General features: G+C 42.1%; 1 protein-coding gene across 6 annotated transcripts in view; it reads left to right on the forward strand.

The window, feature by feature from the left end:
* The window catches only part of KCND3 (potassium voltage-gated channel subfamily D member 3), a 225,329-nt gene that overhangs the window by 155,030 nt on the left and 45,525 nt on the right, over positions 1-24,774 (forward strand). For all 6 annotated transcript variants that reach the window (XM_075121931.1, XM_075121930.1, XM_075121932.1 and 3 more), the window contains one exon: positions 18,879-19,041. In XM_075121931.1, the coding sequence (XP_074978032.1) occupies positions 18,879-19,041 (163 nt within the window). The remainder of the gene's footprint in view (positions 1-18,878; positions 19,042-24,774) is intronic.

The following is a 24,774-nucleotide window of genomic DNA, read 5'->3' on the forward strand; positions in this document are numbered from 1 at the left end:
TTCGAAAGTGCACATGTTCAGCCTAACTCTGCTCCCATTGAGCAGTTTTGAAAATCCCCCCCTACGTTTTCAAAACACCATAAATACTATTCACCTAATAATCCCCCAACACCTCTCCAAGTTGCATAAACATTATTAGTGTCATTTTGCAGATGGTGAAATTGAGGCAGAGAATAAAAATATCTTATTCCTGGCCACCCAGCCATGCAATGACAGATCCAGGTTTAGAAATCAAGACTTCCTGACCCCTAATTCTGCATTCACTCCACTCGAGTACCTTGCCTCCATAGCTCCAGAGCCTCCCCTGGCTTCCCAGCTGATGGAAATATGATAAATGGCAGAGAATCATAGAATCATAGGACTGAAAGGGACCTCGAGAGGTCATCTAGTCCAGTCTTCTGCACTCCTGACAGGACTAAGTATTATCCATCCCTGACAGATGTTTGTCTAACCTGCTCATAAAAATCTCCAGTGATGGAGATTCCACAACCTCCCTAGGCAATTTATTCCAGTGCTTAACCACTCTGACTGTTAGGAAGTTTTTCCTAATGTCATGTCCAACCTAAACCGCCCTTGCTGCAATTTAAGCCCATTGCTTCTTGTCCTGTGCTCAGAGGTTAAGAAGAACAATTTTTCTCCTTCCTCCTTGTAACAACCTTTTATGTACTTGAAAACTGTTACATGTCCCCCCTCAGTCTTCTCTTTTCCACACTAAACAAACCCATTTTTTTCAGTCTTCCCTCATAGGCCACATTTTCTAAACCTTTAATCATTTTTGTTGCTCTTCTCTGGACTTTCTCCAATTTGTCCACATCTTTCCTGAAATGTGGCACCCGGAACTGGACACAATACTCCAGTTGAGGCCTAATCAGTCCGCAGTAGAGCGGAAGAATTACTTCTCATGTCTTGCTTACAACACTCCTGCTAATACATCTCAGAATGATGTTCACTTATTTTGCAACAGCATTACACTGTTGACTCATATTTAGCTTATGGTCCACTATGACCCCCACATCCGTTTCCGCAGCACTCCTTCCTACGCAGTCATTGCCCATTTTGTATGTGTGCCACTGATTGTTCCTTCCTAAGTGGAGTACTTTGCATTTGTCCCTGTTGAATTTCATCCTATTTACTTCAGACCATTTCTCCAGTTTGTCCAGATCATTTTGAATTACAATCCTATCCTCTAAAGCACGTGCAACCCCTCCCAGCTTGCTATCCTCCGCAAACTTTATAAGTATACTCTCTATGCCATTATCTAAATCATTGATGAAAATACTGAACAGAACCAGACCCAGAACTGATCCCTGTGGGACCCGACTCATTATGCCCTTCCGGCATGCCTGTGAACCACTGATAACTACTCTCTGGGAATGGTTTTCCAACCAGTTTTGCACCCACCCTATAGTAGCTCCATCTAGGTTGCATTTCCCTAGTTTGTTTATGAGAAAGTCATGCAAGACAGTATCAAAAGCCTTACTAAAGTCAAGATATACCATGTCTCCTGCTTCCCCCCATCCACAAGGCTTGTTACCCTGTCAAAGAAAGCTATCAGATTGGTTTGACATGATTTGTTCTTGACAAATCCATGCTGACTGTTACTTATCACCTTATTATCTTCTAGATGTTTGCAAATTGATTTCTTAATTATTTGCTCCATTATCTTTCCAGGTATAGAAGTTAAGCAGACTGGTCTGTAATTCCCTGGGCTGTCCTTATTTCCCTTTTTATAGATGGGCACTATATTTGCCCTTTTCCAGTTATCTGGAATCTCTCCTGTCTTCCAGGACTTTTTAAATATGAAGCTTTGTCTGCAGGAGGATTTCGAATGTGCTTTAGTTGTGCATATCTCCACTGAGAGCATCACAGCCTCTACTGGCTAGTAACAGGTTCGAGCATAAAAGTGAACAAAGGACAACTTGGGAGGAACAGGAGGGAAAATGTGATGTGTAAGCAGCATCTAGCTGTGCTCTGAAGTGGGAACCATGGCCAGACCTTCCCTGCTAGAGATAGGATCTCTAGGACACAGGACCTAAACATATGGAATTAGAGAAACTAGAAGTTGGTGAGAAAAAGGCCAGATTCCCTGCTTAAGTCAATGGTGCAGGGAATTTGGCTTAGTTTAATTAAGACCCTAAACAAAAGACCGAGAAAAAATTGTTGTAGTTTTTAATTGCCAGTTTACTCACTTGGTGTTTGTAAAAACCACGGGAGGAAACAAGAATTATTTGCCTTTGTTTTCTGCCTGCTAGTGAAAGTGACATGGACATTATTTCACTGGAGGTTCAAAGAGACATTAACATGATTGCATGGAGTTGCCCCTGTTAAATGGAAGGACATTAGCTCCTCTGAGCTGTCATGTTCAATATATGTGGGTTTTGCAAATGCAACTGAATCATTCTGGCTGATTTTTAGAGCTCCCTTTTTCTTCATTGAGATAAAAACATTGCATAGTAATGGACAACAAAACTAAATGTAAAAAAAAGGACCTTTAGCACCTGGAAAGCTACATGCTAATTCCATACTTCATTCTGTCTTGTTCATGCAAGAAGTTTTCAAAATCATATTCCATTGTATGGTACATTACTCTTCTATCCTTATTATCCTGGAAGCTGCAACTAATGGCTGGGGGGGTGGGGGTTCGAGGGGATATTCTCTTGATTCTACAATACGCAGCAAGGGGCTAGATAGATAAGGAAAATCTCACTGACCTGTTAATACCAATCTAAAGCACTAATGCTAAGTCACTTGAAGTAACACTGTTTGTGTGTTTCAGTCACCCATTGGAAGTTTTAAACGCTTCATATGTTCTGTATGAAAACCATGAGGCTTCGCATCAGACGGCAGGAAAGGCCTTGCTACTTTTTTAATGTACCCAAGAGATGCAACAGGGCCTCCTGGTTACCGTGTGAGACTGGGAACCAGCCATTTCTGAGTTCTAACGTTGCTGCTGACATTGGTTTCTTATGCAACCTTAAGTAAGTCAGTTAAGCTCTCTCTGGGCCATGCATTGCTCCATGAGGAAGCCTATTGCCACCAGCTGTGCAATAAGACAGTATTCACTCTGAACAAAGCTATCGGAAGCTGGCGCTCTGTGTCTGTTCACCTGGGGATCTTACAGTGTGCTAAATGGATCCAATAGGATTTTAGAGTGAGGGAATAGGTTTTCTGTAGAACTTGTTCCAAATACTTACAGACTATCATAGAGAATGAGACCCTTTCTGTGGGTTTTATGAGTCATCCTATAGAATTCAATAGCAGGGATGTGACTTACTATTAAATGTTGTAGAAAGGTCTAATGAAAAACCTTTAAAAAGTTATCATTTTTATTACATTGTGTAGGACTTTTCCATGATGGTTGTAAGGATTCAGTAGTTAATATTTGTACCATGACTGGAAGATATAAAGTGCAGGATTGTATGCTCCTTGGAGCAGGGACTGTTGTTACTATATTTACAGCACCTAACACAATGAGGCCCTGACCTGACTGAGGCTCTAAGTGCTGAGCAGCAATAGATTGGGATGCCATCCCTAGGAAAAAAACCTTCTATTAATCCCAGGCAGAAAGTTGAAATACTATATATTCAAACCCATCAACGCATTCAATTAGAACAGCGTTTATTAGAGTCCCTAAGAGTCTGAGATAATGCCCATTGTAGTTAATTAAAAGCCTCCCATTGATGTCAATAGGCTTTGGAGCAGGCTGCCCTTGGATGGCAGTCTAGCAAATGGTTAATGCACTTCTAAATACCTGTTCCTGGAGACAGAATTAAGATAATGTGGCTCATGTTCTCATTCCGGCCCACATTAACATGCTGTTCCTCATTTTTTAAATCCATGGTTTCTTAATCATGAGCTATACGGGGTTTATACCCAGATAATAAATAGCTGGTCTGTAAACTGTTAGCCAAATGAATATAATTGAACAGAGCATGGGCTACTGCTGGTTAAAAACCTCTTTTTTTAAGTGGGGGAAAAACTGAAAGAAAAACGCCTAGTCTCTAATTTTTCTCATGACATGTGCAGCTATTTCACTGATGGAATGGCTTCCAATGGCCCACAGAACATAACGTTACTTAACCTCTATTACAGAGGTTGGATTTTGAGCAGACAATCCTCTAATTGGCTTTATATGTTCTTGGCATGATGGCAAGGGGAGGGTGAAATTCCACTTCTTATCTCTTCTGCACCTGAAGGAAATAAATGAGAATGAATTGTACAATGAGGATAGTCTATGGAGCTTAAATTTAGATTTAAAAAAAGTTTAATTGTTTCTAAACCCTAACACAAATTCATTTGTTTAAAGCTAAATTTCTAACTCCCCCCTAAAATGTAGGCCATAATTTTAGCTTTCTACAGGGACTAATCAGTTTATGAAGGTAGTGATACAGCTGGCTTTGGTGATATTTTTCAGATATGGTCCTTCTTATGATGTCATTAATTTTTCTTAATATGTATGAGTGTCAGCAACATACCAATCAATTTCTCTTTTTAAAAAGATTTTCTTTTCCATGGAGTCATTACTTTAATTTCGCACACTTTTTCCGTATGTCACTGGAGTTGTTTGCTGGACAAGCTAAGCTGGCTGTAAGCAAACAAAGTTATGCTACTCTTGGCTCCCTTTAGATAGGGGTTACATTTGTATTGTAGGTAGTTCACTGGCTTATGCTATTTGCTATTTTTCTGGTATGTACCAAAACTTTTAGCAATTTAATGTTGGAAAGGTAGAATTATAGACTTCCATTGAGACTTAACAGTTGGGAAATCATTTCTGAATCCTAAAACTCCAGTACTAAAAAGAGCCATGTAGAGAAAAGCGATGCCTTTCATTTCGCAAAAGAAAAAAATATTCTTGATAACACTCAATTCTTCAATTTAATCCTTTATGTCAGCTAACCTGGGCTTCCTCTCTTAGAAGAATGGTGGCTGTGTTCTTCAGTCTATATAATGTATCTGTCATTTTATTTAGTGCAGCTAAAGAAAAGCCTTGTAAGCGATTTAACATATCAGAAGGTTGAAGTAGGAAAATAGTATTTGAGAGACTTGAATATAAAGAAACCAGCATAGACAGCAGGAGGTTATATTACGTGGATATTTTTCATTCAGGGTATTCATGGCTGGCAATTAAAGTCAGCTCTTAGATGCATTTGGTCTTCTAAGAAGGTTTTAAGAAACCTACACACAGTAAAATGGATGGATGGCAAAGTGAGGGTTCTTCCATGAGATGATCTATGAAGATTCAAGCAGGGTGACATGGAGAAAGGGGGATAAGGGGGGCACTGTTATGCCCCATGGCCGAGGGATGGGAAGATGATGAGACAGTTCCTATTGAGACAGATCCCCATATTATATAAATTGAGCCTGGTTCCACGGATACCAAATCAGTTTTACATCCGCTGAGAATCTGGCCCACTACAGAAAACTGCAAGCAAGTAGACTGGAAAAGAGCAACCTCATCAAAATCTTCTCATTGGCTTTGCAAAGGCTTCATTACTGGAGCACCTGCTAATGTCTCTATACTGTAGTTAAGGGTCTTTCAGCTTTTTGATTATAATCCTCTATTTTTAGAGTCTGTGCGTGTTGCACAGAGAGAGATATGATCATCAGAAGATGTTGCCGGGAGAGCTATTTTTACACTGAATCATTTGATGAGCCGTTCAGCACCTTATTTATTGCTGTCTCCAGCTGGAGGACTTCAAGGGATGCCCAGACAACTTCACCATTAAAAACCAAAACTCAACGGCAGTGACCTCTATCTGATACCCCTGAAAGAGGGATAAAATAACAGCATATTAAAATGTGCCAGATTGATAGTTGCTAATAAGGGTGAGTGCCATACAACCCTTGTTATGACTAAGAATGAAGCACTCCTGACATGGATAATAATTTTTCTTGGATTCGAGCCTCCCCAAGTCTGAGTCTCCTGGTTCTGTTATGAATTGAAAGCAGGTAGAGACAAGTATCAGTTCAGTTTATGGGAAATATGCTTTTCTGATAGTAATTAAAAAGAAAGAAAAACAATCTTAACAGCCACAATATTTTTACTGCTTTCTTAGTAGTTTGAATGTTGCACACACACGAGCTGACTTCCAAGTCGTTATTTTCTTTCTGTGTGAGGGGAGGATGAAGGAGAGAGGAAGGAGCTGGCTGTGAATTTTCCTTTAAGGGCCCAATTCTGCACCTTTTACTCATACTGACCCACTTAGTTCCATTGAGAACTGATTGGGGCTACGTGTGTAAGTCCATTTGCTTAAAAACATCTCTTCAGTCTGAGTAAAGATACCAGAACCAGGCCCAAAGGGACAGAAAGGATCTGCTTGCTACCTGATCTAGCGCATCTTCCTAGAAAGTGTAGGATTACTCCCTGCAGTATGTTCTCCACTGCTTTGTCGAGTCCATTCCTCTAAGATTATAATCCTGATATCCTTGGACTCTGAAGTCTTCAACCAACATGGTCTGTAAGAGAGACCCACCCATGACTGATGGGACAGAAATTAAGCTTGTTCACCTCCTACTCTGGTACTATGGGAGGAAGCTACCCCTCCTGTTAATCTCAATGTTCAAATGAATATAAATAGCTGAAAGCAGGTATTAAGTAGGAAATATCAACATGAGACCACTGGGAGAGATAACAAGATGCCATAGACTCAGCTGCCCACAGTGTGACCATGACACACATCCATATATCTCATTCTCAAAGGATTCAACCACTTCCACTACTAAAGAGTCTGAATATCTACAAGAACAACTGGCTCAAGATGAGCCCAGGCAAGACAGAAGTGATGCTAGTCGGAAAGGGGAAACGCTTTGATGCCCTAGCTGATATGTCTCTACCTCCCTTTGAAGGCCCACAGCCCCTATTCATCAGAGTGGTGGTGTGACACCTCGGAGTCACATGTGGCTCCTCACTCATCGTAGCTGAGCAGGTAGCCTCAGTCTCCCAAACTGCCTTCCTTTTGCCTCCAGCTGGCTAGGAAACTTCATCCCTTCCTCCTGGATGAGGACCTGGACAAAGGGACCCCGGCCTCTGTCACCTCCAGACTGCGTTATGCTGTGTCTGAAGCTGAATGTGAAGATGATGCACAGGCTCCAGAAATTACAGGATAGCTGCCCACCTTCTCCATGGTTTCGGCCATCGTGAGCACATCGAACACATTCTCAAGCCCTTCTCCTGGGTCCCAGTCAGTTTCCAGTATCAGTTTAAGGATTTAGTCCTGATTTTCACAGCAAGTAATGAATCAAGCCCTGCTACACTGAAGATCGGATTTCATTCTGTGACCCAACACAACAGCAGCACTCTCCTGGGAGCAATGCAGATCTCCAAGCCCAGGGCGAAGCATGTGAGAGCTGAAGACAAAGCTTTCTTTGCTGAAGGGATCTGGCTGTGGAACAAACTTCCAGAGACCAGGTGACTCCAGATTCTGACCATCTTTAGGAAACACTGCAAAACCTTCCTCTTTGGAAGAGCTTTACCATCCTAAAAATCACTCACAACACTCCCTTTTACCCAATAAACACCTATCACCCAAGCAAACAAAACAGAGGAAATTACTAAAATCTAAAAAACCCACCTATCCCCAAACAGAGATAATATCCCCAAAAGGGAGAAGTACCAGAGACTCCATGAAACCCATTAGGGACTTGGCTATTACTATTGATTTTACATGGAATGCGCCCCGATACTATGGAGATGGGGAGCAGTACAACACCTAGAACTAAACTGAGCAATATCACAGAGTAAAGAACTCTGAAGTACAGAGCAGCTTCCTATACCCGTCAATTAACCGCCCCTTCCCCCCCCCCCAAAAAAAAGATTTCATATTTTTAAACTTAGCTGATTTACTGTGGAATCAATTTTCAGTGACTTATGCCCATGCTAGATGCTCCAGCAGAGCACTAATCCATCAAAAGCAACCCAAACACCCACTGTAGCTACAACAGGGAAGGCCTCGGTAACATTTTCTTTAGACCCCTTCTATGAGAAAGGCAAGGCTCCATTTGCACCCTACTGAGTAATCCGGAAGGGTTGTATATCCTTGCATACACAAATACAGGCCATTTTTGGGCCTACATCAGAGGTGCCTAATGTAATAAAGTAAGTAAGTGGAACAGCGTGAATTCTGGCTAGCAGTGAAACCGTAAGTGTGTTTAGACATGCTTTACAACTAATGCAGCCAATTTGCAGCGCATATCTCTGGATATGCCTGGAGCCATTTGCCAGGCTGTATTAACTATAGCCTTTTAGATCACTGTCATTATTATTTGCTTGACAATAGCACCTAGAGGCCCCATAGTGCTGGGTGATGTGTATATACATAATAAGAGACACTCCCTTCCCTAAAGATCTTATCATCTAAATGGACCAAGCAGACACAGAGGGGGTTATTCATTGCCATTTCATAGGCGGAAAACTGAGGCACAGAGAGATTACATTATTTACTCAAGGTCACAAAAGAAGTCTGTGGCAGAACCAAGGATTTAACGGAGGTGTCCTAAGCTTAAATCCAGTGCCTTAAATGTAAGGCTGTCCTACCTCTCTGGGACAGTCATGCTCTATATGGCCAAGCTGAATCCACAGCCTGGTGTTGCTTGCACTGTATGCTCCAAGTTCCTAAAAGGCCCTCTGAGTATTAATCATAATCTAGCTCTTTTATCATCTCGCTATCCTAATGAGTTTATTGACGAATTACCAAAAATGTACTTTCTGCAGAAGTATTTTTTCCCTTCTTACAAACAATTAATGGGGATGTCTGAGGTTCTTTGACTCTTGTCAGAAAAAAAAAAAAAAAAGGAAGGTTTGGGTTTAAAATGTCCCATAAATGCTCATTGAAAAACAATATTTTTTGATTATTTGGCATCTCTATTATAAATATGCCACAAGGCCATTAGCACCTAGCACTTTTATTCGGGGAAGAAAACAAGTGGTCACTGTAGCAATTAATATTGCAGTAGACTCACATGCCAACAGAGGAGTAGCAACAACCATAGTCTTAAGGGTCTGGTCCAGAGCCCACTGAAGTCAAGGGGAGACGTTCCATTAACTTCAGTGGGCTCTGGGTCAGAGCACAGTACAAATTGCGGTACACTGGTACCTCATCGAAAGGGGGTTAACAGGTCTGGAGACTGGCGGCCTCTAACCAGGGAACACAGCACACTCAATCGTGCAAGATTGCCCATAATGTCCTTTACTTCCAGGAACTGTGCAGCAGGGCAGTTTGAGTCCACTTAGTTCTTGGCTTCTCTGCTATAATTGCCAACAAGCGTCTCCATTGTGGCAGTAAGCTGTCTAATCAGTGTCTATTTACATGCTCTTTGTTAGCATGTAAGATTGTGCAGCACACAGAGAAAAGGACCTCACCCAATTACAGCATAATGTGTTGGGGGGGAAGGGGTATCTGTTCAGGAAAATTAGCAACTCTGGAAATCATATGAACAAGTTGGCAATTTAAATTCCCTCAGATAGATCACACCATGACAGGTATTTTATTGTATTACCATCTTTAATCCATAGCTTCAGAAGAATCTCTTAATGACCAGCTACATTTGAGACTAGGGTTAGAGCTCGTCAAGGCCTGATGTCTTCTTTATTAGAAATTAAAGCTACCCAAAGTGAACTCGCAAAGGCTCTGCATTGTCAAGTGGAATGAATCAACTTGTTCCATGCCTACAGACTGCTCAGAAACTGATGCCAAAAGGTAGGAGTAGGCGACAGTAATATTAGACACTTTTTAATTATATAGCATGTGTTCCTTTAGTCTTGGTTTCCGAAGTTTTAACTGAACAGGCAGAGGCATAAGCGTTACGTAATACAGAATTCTCCTTGGTGAAGGAGAGAAGAGGCCATAAAGGTTAAAGCAAATGCACTAGGAAGTTTCTGTATCTGTCTACCTTGGGCTATGAAGCTGCCTTTATCAGCAGTTACAAGGCTTTGAAACCAGGCTCTTTTTGGGCTAGACTGTGATGCAGATTACTTGCTTGTGCAGGAGAGCAGGAGGGAGTCAACTGCCCCCTCCCCTACCTTACACTCCAAGGTGGGATACGCAGTCCAGAAGCACAGGAGTAAGAAGAGCTACTCATTTGCTTAGGGCCTGATCCAGCTGCAGTGAAGTCAATGACACTCTTTCTATGGACTTCAGTGGGAGTGGGGTCGAGCCATTAATCCCTCCCTGGAATAGGTGGGCAGGGCAGGGAATAGGCAGAGCCTTGGTTCCACCGCCATTCCCCCCCCTCCCAATAGACACACACTCTTTGTTGATTAGAGTAGCTGAACCAATGCCAGAGAAAGAACTAGGGGGAGAAAGGTCATTTACAGATGTTCTAGTCCATGAATGCTAGAGCAAGGAGGAAGCAGGGGAGGATCTGTGATAGAGAGCAGTGTCTCTGAGTCACGCTGCCTCTGTTCTAATTGCTGTAGGTTCTTATACTGCGCTCATCACTCTAGTACCGTTGCTAATCATACTGGGAGAGTGACAGATCGACACGCCGTAGCCCTCTGCCAACATGGTTGTGTTAGTAACACAACACGAACACCAAGTGAAGGTTGTCAAGTGTCAGCTGCAGTTGTTTGCCGGTTGCATCTCAGGCTTCCATCAAGCCATTCCTGAACATAGATCACTAGTCTTCTCCGTACAGAAGAAGAGTGTCATTTCTGAGTGGCCAGTCGTATCTCCGTCCTGTCTGCTCCTCGGGTGGTGCAGTTTATGCTTGGAGCTGCGCCTAAAGTCACAACATAGTCCCCAGTTCTCCCTTTATTTTGCACCTCTAGCTCAAGGCACAGCTTTGCAGCATAAGCATGGAAAGACAGATACAAAAATGCTCCGGCACCAGGTTAGCATTCTTGACACACTGACTAGCAGGCAAGAAAAGATACTGAAATCAAGACTTTCAAAGTATCTGCTCTGCAGGGACCTGGGTAAAATCCGAAACAGCCGTGGTGGGCTAGTGTGCAGTGAGATTACACCGCTTCCTTAAAGAGAGACAAGTCCAGCTTGCTTTTCAAGTTACAGAACAACATCTTAACTGTCATGACCATACAGTATTTAAACAGAGTTATACTGTGAGTTATCACAGGAGACCCCGCCTCACTTCCCTCGTTTCCCGAGAAGCAACAAGGCAACAATATGTTGCAATATCTCTTGTGGCTCCCTTGATAGCCCACAAATTAACCCATGTCACCAGCAGCCTGGAAGTAAGCATGTGGCTTTGCCATTCAGAGCAGGGCTGAAGAGTGTTTATTCATTGTTCTCTATCCTGAAGACTAAGGGAGCAGCAGCGAGTGTTCCTCATTTGAAAACGCTATGTTTATGGCCCTCTGGTAATGCCAAATAAACAAACAACTGCATTGTTGATAGTAAATTGACTGTGACAGATGAAAAAATATGAGGGATTTTGGAGTTTTTTTGTAAGGGTTTTTTGTTTTTGATAGCTGCAGCTGCTTTACAGATGCCAGCTCCCAAAAACATTAGGTCATCTGTATTGCAAATCCTGTTGGGAAATGAAGGTTTACAGGTCTCTGGCATAACCTGAAACAAGTTTTCTTCTCTGTATTCCGGAATGCACCATACACAGTCAAAGGGAAATCATACTGAAGTTCATACAGTTACTTGTTTTTTGAAGAGTTAGTGCAGACAAGGGCAGCACCCAGGTACCAAAACCACATCATTTTTATCTCAGCTTATATATAGGAAACAGTGCCTCAATTAGTATGCAAAGTTATTAAGCTATGTCATTTTTATTAGGATTATTGCATGTCATATCTTATAGGCAGACCATCCTGTACTAAGATCCATGGCAAGCCTTACCAGCTAGGTAAGATGAGACTGGGACCCTACTACAAAATGGGTAGGCCCTGTTGTGATACAGTAAGGATCACTCTTCCCATTGAGTCAATACTAAACCACAGTACGAGCTTTACTCAAAATCAGCAGTAAGCCCTAGTGCAGCATACAAAGTTGGAGGTGCCATAATTCAAACAGGGTATAAAACCAAGGCTGTGGCCTTTTGTGGTCATTGAAGATCCCATGGTGATCTTTTCTACAAGAGATAAGGCTGTTAACTCGAGTGTCTGGCTGTGTTCCAGCTCAAGTAACTACATTCTACCTCCTGAAATTTCCCCACCACTTTCATTCAGAGATGGTATTCCTCTCTTCTTCCTGCCCTACACTGCTGCGGTGGAGTTTGGAACATCTGCTGCATTCCAGAGGCATACACATGGATGAAACAACAGTAGATTCCTTATTTACCTCTCAAAGGTTTCTGATGCTTATTTAATGGTGGTACAGCCCACACCATTTAGAAACTGTTCAGTAGCTTGACACAGTCAGTCTCCAGAGCTCTCAGTCTGGCAGCTTTCACAAACACTAGATGTGCTTTAAACAAGAATAATAGGCAAGTATTTAAAGATGTTATTGCATCAATACTATTCGGCCATTGTTCTTAACCCTGCATTGTCTTCACACGTTTTGGTTGCATCTATTAGAAATTTTAGTTGCTATGGTGGTTCTATGCTCTCCCTCTGTAATTCAAAATCAGCTCTGGCAGCTTGCACTTCCTTACAGCTCTCTGAAACCTTGTGACATGCAGAGCACCTGCTGCAGCATAACCTAATGGCTACACACTGGCTCACCATTGGTTATCCTCTGGAACAGGGTGAGCATTTCATAGCTGCACGCTGAGTCCTCCTTAGCCTCTTTAGCACGTTTCCCACTTCCTCAGAGAAGCAGAAATTATACCAGATGCACAATGTCTTGCCTTGCTTTAGTCATGCCTCCAAAAGTTAAAAGTGCTCTGTCTTTAAAATATGCTCTACATCACTGCCCCAACCAGGAATGTTTGACAGCAGCTCCATATGTGAGCCCGGAGATGCTTGATTTATTCCAAATGATGCTGCTTAAATTCACTTTGGAGGGGCTGGCACAGCAGTAACAAAACAACACAAAAGGAGAACTTCTCCTTTGGTTGCAGTGGGAGGATGTTGTGTAATGAATCACGCACCTGGATACTGTGTATGTATGCTAAACTTTTACTAAACACAGGGAGATTCACCTAGAAGTGATTTAGATCATACAGCAATTCCACCCATTTCCAGGAAGTGCTCCTTGTTTCAGCATCACAGAACTGCTCTGTCTCCAGAATTAATTAATAAATTAAATGTAGGTGTGGGTTTGAACATTGTTGCAACAATGCATGACCTTGTCTTTGTTCTCAGACACATGTAGTCAATAGAAACCCAGCAGTTCTAGTCCCAGAGAAAAGTTACCCTATAGTTGCTAGATTAAATCACTCTGCAGAGCATATATCCAGCAGGGCACAAAGGCCATGTTATGCATCCCATTGATATGAAAATCGATGGATAGCTGGGTGGATACCCGGGTCTTTTAACAAATGGATAAACTTTTCTTTGACAATGAGCAGCCTAGAAATGGTTCATGTTCTTTTTGCTACTTTGTTGGGTTTTATTCAGTTCAATGCAGAGTTAGCAAATAAATCCCAGCTTTCTTCTTTCTTTCTTTCTTTCTTTCTTTCTTTCTTTCTTTCTTTCTTTCTTTTTCTTTCTTTCGTTTTTTAAACTTATATTTTATTGAATAAAATCCCCCCAAATAAGGGAAGAGCAGGGGAAAAAGTTAGAAGAGCAGATAGGTAAGGGAATGGGAAGGGAGAGAAAGGAAAGGTGATCGAGAGGGAAAAGGAGAGCAACATCTTGAGTTACCTGGGACTTTTTCAGTTATCAGCATCACTTTATATTGTAAGACACATCCCAATAACCAGATCCCAATAACTTCTCTATATTTGCATGGAAAGTGCCATGCAAACTCAGAGGGCTGAATCCAACAAAATTCTGTGCCCAGATAATTCTGCTGTGTAGCTACACACAGGTGTCAGCATTGGAGAGACCTATTAAGTCTCATTCCAGTCCAGCCTACTTGAGCCAGTGCAGAATTGCTCCTTACAGTATATTTCGCAGTGTTTGTCCAAGTCAAGGTAAGAATATCTTAAGCAAGCTTCCTCTCCACACACTATGCTTGTCTGACCCTTTTATAGCGCTTCCTTTGAAGCCCTGAGTAACAGGGCAGCTCGCAATCGGTCTGTATGAACATACTAAACCGAATTCATGAAAATGGAGCGTGTGCCAGACAGTTATTACACCTTCTGCAGATGCACAGTAGGGCTGTCTCTATGCTGCAGGTCAGCAGGGTTGTGTTTGAGGCATATGATTAATTTGCAGTTCTACTGCGTCCAGGGGCAGCAGGGGAAAAGGGGGAAAAAAAAGAATCTTGACAGCATCAAATGAGGCAGAAGAGGTTATTGCTTAACAAGAGCCTTTAAACTATCTTTGTGTAAGGCAGTGTCTAAAAAGTTAACAGACAAAGAATGATTTATTGATTAGAGGCACCACATGGGGCTTTAGCACACTGACTGCAGGTGAATCCAGAAAAGGGGCTCTGCATGGTTCAATTAAACTTCAGCCAGTCGTGCGAGGCAATTACTGAAAATTCAGAAAACTGAAAATGCTACAGAGATGTGAAAGGCTGCTGTCACTTGACCCTTTGTGCCTTAAATAGAGCCTTTTGCTGGAGACAAAGGAATGCAGTAGCCCAGAGAAGATCCTGTCATGATTTTTTATGTCAGATATTGGGCCAAATAGCCTATGCACCTTTCAGCATGGAAAGAAAGCACACAAGGAACCCTCAAGCACAATTGTGGATACACTGTGTGTAATGGACTGAAATTACAACTGTGTTCCACCAAGCACTCCGCATTCCACACAGAGACACCCCGCAATCCCCACCCCACAGCCAGATTGGCGCATGGACCAGCAAATACCTAAAGAGATGTAATAAGCGAAGCACAAGAGAGCAGGCAAAGGAGAGCAAGTTTTAAAAACAACAAGATGGGCTTAGGGCTAGGAGCACTCTCAGCACTTTGCAGGGTTGGGCCCCATAAGAGAACCCAAATTTCTGTCATGTTACTGTGCCTGATCAGGTATTTTTCTACTTATACATCAGCACAGGGGTGCGGATAGTGATGCTGTAAAGTGTGTGAATGGCCACCCTCCGGGTGTAACCCCAGGTGGGGAAAAGCTCAAGTTTATTATATTTGAATAGGATGGTCCTGGGCTGAAAGTGCTGGGTCGGGACTCACGAGAGCAGGGTTCAGTTCCCATCTCTGCCACAGACCCTTGGCAGGTCACCTCTCTGTGCCACATGTGCAAAACAGTCCTCCCTTTCCCCCACTCCTTGTTTTGTTAATTTCTATTGTGAGCTTTCAGGCAGGAACCAACTCTTCCCACATGTGGAGCCCTGATCTCAGTCAGGGCCTCTTTATGGTACCCTAATGCTAATAAGAAACCACTGCTGGTGACCACAGTCAGCAAACAGCTTATTTTCCCCAATGAAGGAAGATGCTAATCCAAGCTTGTATCATGACTAAAAAGAAAAGGAGTACTTGTGGCACCTTAGAGACTAACCAATTTATTTGAGCATAAGCTTTCGTGAGCTACAGCTCACTTCATCGGATGCATCCTGTGGAAACTGCAGAAGACATTATATACACAGAGACCATGAAACAATACCTCCTCCCACCCCACTCTCCTGCTGGTAATAGCTTATCTAAAGTGATCACTCTCCTTACAATGTGTATGATAATCAAGGTGGGCCATTTCCAGCACAAATCCAGGTTTTCTCACCCTCCGCCCCCCCCCACACAAACTCACTCTCCTGCTGGTAATAGCCCATCCAAAGTGACCACTCTCTTTACAATGTGTATGATAATCAAGGTGGGCCATTTCCAGCACAAATCCAGGTTTTCTCACCACCACCCCTTTTTTTTTTTGTGTGTGTGCATTTTTTTTAAGAGATTGCCTCCTAGTGTCCAAATTTCGATACACCTTTGTTAGCAACTGTCTCACACTACATCTCACAATACACACACTTCTTATTGTCATTTACATTGCAGTAGCAACCAAAGGCCAACCTACCAGGGCCCCAATGTGCTAGGTACTGTACAGACATGCAGGAAATGGCAGTCCCTGTCCCAGTGAGGTTATACTCTAAATGACAAGACGGACAAAGTCGTAGGGACAAACAAGTGGTCTAGGGAATGGGGGTAGGGGTGTCACAACAGGATGCATGCAAATCTTAGCCAGTCAGGAGGAGCCATCAGAACTGACCACTCCCTTAGTGCATTCCGAAGTTATAGAAGCGGAGCAGCTTGGGAATTGTCCATCACACACATTTCAGTTTGCGATGCTGAAAACAAAACATTCCAACATTTCCAAATCAACATTTTTGGGACCTTTTCATTCTGCAAAAAATGTCAATAATTTCAGCTTTCCATCCCAGTTCAGGAGGAAAAATATGTTCAAATATTGGAATGTCCCACCAGATAGAATTTCTGCTTATGGCTCTGCTCTGCATAGGAAGCTTTACCCATCAAAGCTCATGGATGGTGGAAGCAGGCAGGCAGATTTGCCAGCCAGCAAATGGTAAAAAGGTAAAGCCCATAAGTCAGTTTGAGCCCCTGTCCTCAGGGTTCACGGCATTAAAACAAAAAGATCCAAAATATGAGCAACGTGACTCAAAACACCAGGTCACAGCAGCCAGAGACCTTTCTTTCCAGTTTTCAGTAAGCAGAGCAGAGATGGAACACACCCTTCTCCTGGCCCCCTTTTCTACATTTCCCCCTTCCGATCACAGCCCCGCCCTAGATGAGCCAAGAATTAGGCAGGGAGCCAGGGAATCCTTTACATGCTGAACACAGGCAGAGCCTTTCCACCTTGTCCCAATGGAGCTATGCTCCTAAGTCTCATAGGAGCTTTTGAAAATTCCACTTCTTGTGCCCCAAAGGTTTGTAACCTGGGTTCTCATTTGCAATACATATTTAAACAAGTTACAGTAATGCCTGAGTGCCTTAATAATGTCTGCTCTACTGTTTGTTTTTGTTTTTCCTTCCTCCAGCTTATAGCCATTTGTATTTGCTCTGATGGTAACATACACAATGAATGCTTTAACAAGGCAACTCATATATGCCAATAAGTTCAGTTGATAACTGACTTAATCATGTTCCTATTACATCACCTGGGTGCTAACTACAATGCAATCTTTACTGGCTGCTCTGAAGACACTGTAATTCATTTCTCCGGGTGTGAGTTTGACTTGTCTGACAGTCATTTGCAGAAGAGAGCACTGAAATCACTTCTGGAGGCAAGTGATCATTAACACCCTTCTCCGGCCACGGTCACCTCTGCATCTGTTGAGAGCAGGGCGGTTGCTGAAGCATTGCCAGTAGCTGGCACGCCATTAGAATTCCAAATTCTGATAAGCTGTGCTGTGATATGGAGGAATCATGAGTGATGGAGCAGTCAGCTGGAATTAAAGGGTCCAATCATTTGTGATGCAATATGGGGATTGTGTCAGACTAAACCGTAAATTCAGAATCCCAATTACCTTCGCTACAGTGCTTTGCCTTCACTATAATATGGCAGTCAGTGAGCTAGAGCAGCCAATCACCTGTCGGAGTCCAGAGCAGTTACAGGAGTTTGTTCCCTTAGGGAATAACAGCCATGCTGCTTCTTATTGCAATAGTGAGTTACCACAAGTCAAAGCATTGAGGGTTTCTCCACAGAAAGATAGTGCTGGATTTAGGTATCAAATACAGCAGAAAGCTTTTGCAATATGCAAAATAAAAACACAAACCAGCAGTAAAGTAGCACTTTACTCTGCGGTAGTTTTTGTCGTGTGAAACCTAAAGAAGTTAAATCAACATGATTTTCAATTGGTATAAAAATTAAGGGGATTCTTTTATCTCTGCTTATACCAGCATTATTCCAAATGCAAAATAAAATTGTTAATGAAGAGAGAGTTGTACAGAACGTAGGTTGGAGTTTTCTGAGATTTGTTTCAATATTTTCCATTCTCCAGTTGGGTTCACGTGCCTGAATTTCTCATTGAGTTTGTGGTTTAAATAAATCAAAAATTTCTGAATATATGTGAAACCAGAAGTGTCCATTGGGATTTTATGTAAATATATAAATCAACCTAAGTTTTCCTTATTAATCCTAAGTGAATCCTTCAATGAACACAAACTCAGTTTTGAGTTTGTAAGATAAGCCCAGCAGCAGACCTGGCTTTGGGTTTCAGTCATTTTGCAGAGCTCTAAATCATAGCTTTTCTGACATTTATTGGAGCCAAAGGGCCTAATTCTCTTCTGACCTACCGTGGGGTAAATCAGGCGTAACTCCACAGACATCAGTAGCATGACACCAGTGTAAAAGAGGTGGTAAATCAGATCCCTCCATTACATATGATTTGCTACACAGATTCAGATCACTGGTCCATCCTGGCCAACATCCTGCCTTCAGCCCTGGCCAACACCTGTACTTCAGACAAACATATGAAAAGCGAAATCCAAACCATAATGCAGCTAGCCAATAGCATAATGCTGCACATTGTGAGGAAACGCCTTCCTGATCTCTGTAGTGATCATCTTATGCAGATACCATGACATGAGATTGCCACTCTCTTTAGTTGTGGACCTAAAATGAACCAGTCCTTTTGAAAATTCCAGTTACAGTTTCTGACTATATATTCACTGGGGACCAAGAGAAGGCTGTTCTAAGTTTTTGGTAAGGCTCCTGTTCAAGGCCTGACTTTGGCTATTATCAAGACACTCTTTTTGAATCCAACGATACTTTTGCCATGGAGGTAGTATTAGGATTGTTTGGGATGAAATGCACCAATGCACTATTGTTGGCTATTAGACTTTACTGTCCAGCTTGACCTTTCAGTTTATCTGCATGCTCAGTGAAATTACACAGACTCTTGGCATGGCTGGCTTTGTCTAAAGCAGCGGGCCCTCTTTTTGTCTTTGTTTCCCTTTAGTTATGGTGACATGGTGCCCAAGACGATTGCTGGAAAGATATTTGGCTCCATTTGCTCGCTGAGCGGAGTGCTGGTCATTGCTCTGCCTGTCCCAGTTATTGTTTCCAATTTCAGCCGAATTTATCATCAGAATCAGAGAGCTGACAAGCGAAGAGCACAAAAGGTAAGTCCCATTTATCCCAGACAGCACCTTCCACTGCCAGACTGCAGAGTTTACAGTCACACCGCATTAACGGTGACGCTGCTTTACTGGTAGTATCACAAGCCACACAGACGCAACATGAGCATTTTATCATGATGGGAGTTGCTATCATTAAGGGAAGAATAAAAGATATACACAAATCACAGGGCTAGGTCACCTAGACCATTCCCCCACAGGGGAAGGATTGTTTGTTATGATATTGTAACGAACATGGTCCCATTGGTATTTAACTGTTGTCCCTGTGTCACACAGCATGGCCATTGGGAACTTTATGGGAAAAGCAGGGATAGAATTCAAAGCCTTCTGCTCCAAAAGCCCAACTTGCTACACTTAAGCTAATGGCAAATCTCAAAATCATTGTGCATAAGTCATGTGAGACACAACTGCCACTTCTGTTTGTATCTAGTAAGGGCAGTGGTACATCCACACACCTTACCTACATCTACGCACATGTGCATTTACTCACACCTACACAAACACACTCATCTGCCCACATCTATACCCACACAATCTAGTTCACTACAATGTATTTTCATCTAATCTTGTTTTAAATGTATGAAGCAGTGGGGTTTCCATTGCTGCCCTTTATTACACACCAGCCTGGTTCCACTGTGATAAAAAGCGTACATCCTTATTTTTTATCTTTATCAGGAGTTATTCACCCTTTTGGCAGTGCGGTCCCTTTGTAGTCTTATCATGTCCGAGCTTTTTTAAAAAAATAAATAAATAAATAAAAAGCTACTGCATGTAATACATAATTAAATGCTGACCATAACCACCAGCTCCTGGGAATTTCTGGGGTTTACTAGTGATATACTAATACATTCAGTGCAAAAATATAACACATGCATTGCATTCTTCATTTTGGACCTGCCAACTTATACGAGAGCCAGGATTGCAGAATCAGATTCTTATAGCTCCTAGAGACTAAGGCCCAGTATACACCTAAAATTTAGGTCAACCGAGCTATGTCTCTCAGGGGTGTGAAAAATTCACACCTGAGACATGTGGTTAACCCAACTTAAGTCCCACTTTAGACTCTGTTAGGTGGATGGAGGAATTCTTCTGTCAACCTTGCTACTGCCTCTCAAGGGGATGGCTTACCTACAGCAATGGAAAACCCTTTCCAACACTGTAGTAAGTGTCTACACTACAGCTGTGCAGTTGCGGTACTGTAGCATTTGTAGTGTAGATCTAGCCTAAATATTTCTTATCTTCTGTGCAATGTTGTCTGCCAAGAATCCAGTGCTTAGGGGACTTGATGGAAGGTAGTAGAAGAAAGATGTGTTTTTTCTGCCCCAGGCAGGTATCTAGGGTGTGTCTCCATCTTGCATCTCAGGGGGCAGAGATGGGACCGGAAAATTTACAAATGTTGGCATTCTGGACCTATAGGATAGCAACAAATGGACAGCTGCCATGCAGAAATGAAATGCATCTGCCATATATTAGCTCTGAGTGTTGCATCTACATTCAAAATGGATTTGACAGTGTATATATATCCTTTAAAATTTTACAAAAATTCTCCATTTTACCAGTTATTTGAAATGTAGAGTGTAACACAATGTAATTTAGATGAAAAACATAATATAAATATGAAATATATATAAATACACACACACATACACCTGCCCATTTGATAAAAAGTGCCATCCACACAGCTGTTTCACATGGCATTTACCATCATGTGGCTGGTATGAGTCTCTAGTAATTCACGTAGGACCCAGTTTTGCAATGTGATCTGACTTCAGTGGGACTGCATGTGGGCATAGGGCATAGGGCTCACAGAAGCAGATCCCTTTGGGTTTAAATTTTAATGCTTAGTAGCTTATACAGCAGAGCCTCACTGTATACGTTTTTCTATACGTTTCCAGTGTTGTAGCTGTGCTGGTCCCAGAATATTAGAGAGACGAGGTGGGTTAGATGATACCTTTTATTGGGCCAACTTCTGTTGGTGAAAGAGACAAGCTTTTGAGCTTACATAGATCTGAAGAACAGCTCTGGGTAAGCTCGAAAGCTCGTCTCTTTCACCAACAGAAGTTGGCCCAATAAAAGATATTACCTCCTCTACCTTGTCTTTGTATAGCTGTACTACAGTCCTGCCATATAAATACCACAAATGCATGAACCGGTAGATTAGATTAGATTAGATTAGATTAGATTAGATTAGATTAGAAAAGTGTTAGTGTATAGCAGTTTGGTGAGTATTTATGTATATCCCGCTCCTCCATTTGTGACATAGGCTCTGATCTGACATAGCTGAAATCAGTGTACAGATTCTCGGCTGGTGTAAAGCAGCGTAGCTCCAGTCACTCCATCAGTGCACACCAGCTGAGAATCTGTTTCTGTGTGGATTTTGATTAGAGAAAATAGTATCAGGCCCAGGCTTGAGAAGCCTCTCGGCATACTGAGCTTTGGCTTCTTGGCTTTATGTTGTGGTGCAACCTGGAAGATAGAAAATCAAGTATCTACAGACTGGAAATCGACCTATCCAGAATTCCAGAACAGCCACCTGGTTGGACACGAGGTTATATTTCAAGACAGCAAAAGTCTAGCCTCTGCTGGTTCATCTTTGCAACTTCTAAATTGCGATGTATTGTATTTATTATAGGAAGGGTTGAAGCAAGCAAGATATGCATAAGGCTGCATAAATTCTCAACTACCACACCACTCTAAGGCTTTGTCGTCACTGGAACTTCGTCCGCAAAACTTTTGTTGTTCAGGGGTGTGAGAACAACACACACACCCTCGAACGACAAAAGTTTTGCTGACGAAAAGCGCTGGTGTGAACAGCGCTTTGTCAGCAGGAGAGCTCTCCTGACGACAAAGCTGCCACTGCTGCACTTCGCGCCTTATAGTGGCAAGGCTGTAGCACACAGCTGTGTCACTAAAAGGTGCATAGTGTAGACAGAGCCTGAACTGCCTTCTGCATATACTCCAGTTACCATCTGGAGAAGCGAGCATCTGCCTGTTCATGAACTCCTCACCCATCTACCTGCAGCTTGTCAATCAATTAAGTTAGACTATGTTCCAATCTTGATATTCATAGGAGGTCCTTAGAGAGGAATGAGGCCATTAATCTGAAAGTGGATTTCATCATTGTTATCTGTGAAGGCTGAGATCACTGCACTGTTCCAGTGCTGCTTCCTTATAGCCCCCCTGTTAAATCTTTGTGACATTTAATCACATGTAAAATCAAGCTGCTCACCTACCTACGTACCAGTGAAAAAGACCTGAGTGCTGTAGGTAGCAGAGCGCATGTGCCCCTTGCAACGAATGAATGTTGTTATGGATACAGAACCATCCTCACACAAGTTTATATTTAATAGTGGAATAATTTTACTATCAAACCAGGAAGAGTGCAAGAATTTTCAAAGGAGATCAAAAGACACCAAAAACAAAGAGACACCACAAGGTAGCTTCAAACCCCAGAGATTGCTGTACAGTAACCAGATGGGTCTGTAATATAGCAGGGGGAATGCAGTCATGTCTCTGTTCTGGAGCAGAGCATCACAGGAACAGCTCAGAAAACAACACAACCAAGAGGAGAGAAGAGCCAATGACATCTATCTCACCGATGCACAGTCTATTCCAGCAGGCATAATGTTTAGGCCATGGGTTCTCAAAGCCTTTTAGTGTGTGGACCACATTTACCATAGAATTGAGCCTGGATCTTCACGTGCTTCCACTGGTGTAAATCAGGAGTGTATCTACTGAAAGTCCATGGAGTAATGCTGGTGTAAAACTAGCAGGAGTGAGTGAAGAATCACACCCTTTGTCTCCTGGGCACCTCTCCACCCATTCACAGTTGCTTACCATTACTCTTCCCAGTGAGTGTGAAGTGCTACCATTCTGAGCAGAGGTGTTTTACACCTCACCTTTCCATCTACTTTACACAGGAGTAAATGATTACACTCAGAGCCAGGCAGGGGAGACCTATGCCTGGTAGGCTGTAAGAATATAGTAACCAAGACAGAGTATTTACATTCAGTGTATGTCTACACTACAGGTTCCACTGTGGTAGCATTGTCGTGTCAACACTTACCAGAGTGATGGCAGAGGTTTTTCCATTGCTGTAGTAAACCCACCTTTCCAAGAGGCGGAAGCTGGGTTGATGGAAGAATTATTTTGTTGATGTAGTTGTGTTTACAGTGGGGTTAGGTCAACCTCAAGTATCTGACACTGCAAAGGTCCAGCTGAATCTTGTTGCCGAGTAGGAATGTTAAATAATGTTCCCTGCAGCAAATCTGAAAATAAAATAAAAAACTGGTGATGGGGATGACTGGTCTTTTTTATGCTCTAGAGACAAATATCCAGTAATTGACTTTCTTCTAACTAGCTTAAATAGCACCTAGGCACCGCCTTGTCTTTTACAGAAGAGACTGAAGCAAAGCTATTAAGTACTAAAGTGTCTGTTGATAAGTCCAAGTGACAGCCATTGCAACAAGAGCTGTAATGAGTTGAATTTCTCCTTCAATAATGAACAAAGAGCAATATATTATTAAATACAAGTTTTATAAACACACATGGAAATGAATAAAATCAAGACTGAGCTGTAGGAGAAATAAATAAAACATACATATGCTCCAGCATCTCACTCGCAATCAGAAATGACTGTAGAAAATAATTTGATTCTGAATAGAGTTTGCGATAGACAAGGAATCCCAAAGCAATTTAGAAAGCACTGATACTGGTAAGGATGGAATATGAGGCTAAATCTGGACTTTTCAAAGCCTCCTAAGGGATTTGGTTGCCCAGCTCCCATGGGATTAGGTAATTAGGTGCCTTTTGAAAATCACAGTCTCAATTCCTATCCTCTACTCTGGATGAGCGTTGAAGCATATTGTGGAGTCATGGATGGAAAGCTCCCGTCTCTAAGATCTCCCAGAGTTCCAGCTGGCCAGACTGTCTCAGGACTCACTCACTGTCCACCTTCTCTTACAAGCAAAGTGTGGTATCGTGAGTTTGCAAAACTGCCTCTGGTGTTGCATCTGTTCTGTGCTGATAGGGTTTCAGTCTCTAGCGCTGTCAATCCTCCAGCTTTCTCCAGCAGTAAAATCCTCTTTTAAAATTCAACACAAAATCCCCTTCACTGAACAATTGCATCCCAAATAGCACGCTCCATCAGAATCCCAAGTCCGAAGAATGCATTTCAACAGGTAATGAACAGGACCATATTACAAGCATTATAACTGAATATCATGCAGCCCCAATGCTACGTGCTAATGGAAAATTTAACTATGGTTCCCTGGAGGACAGATCCACAATCCATCCCACCTGCGTGTAGAGACTTCTATTTCAGACCTCGGAATCACAACATAAAGAACAACCAAACCATGTCCAATTAACAATTAATTTCCCAGAACTGTGAATTTACAGGTCACTCAGATACCTTTTAAGCAACTAAAACACAATCCATTCATCACTAAATAGCAACATCTATAACAGATTCAAATTTCTAATTTAAAAAAGAAAACATCCTCCCATTACCTTCATTTACAATATCATTTGTGATTAAAAAAAATTGTAAAGAGAAATATGCCTTTGTAAATGTTGTTTTGGACAAATACTGCACAATATTCTGTTATTATGGCAACCTCTCTGAGCTCACTTATTTTACTGAAACTAACACAACAGGCCCTAACTGAGACTGGGGCCCCATTATGTACATTTAGTGAGAGACAGTTACTACACTAA

The sequence above is a fragment of the Caretta caretta genome, chromosome 21 (genome assembly GCF_965140235.1).
Source record: "Caretta caretta isolate rCarCar2 chromosome 21, rCarCar1.hap1, whole genome shotgun sequence".
NCBI classification, from domain to species: Eukaryota; Metazoa; Chordata; order Testudines; family Cheloniidae; genus Caretta; species Caretta caretta.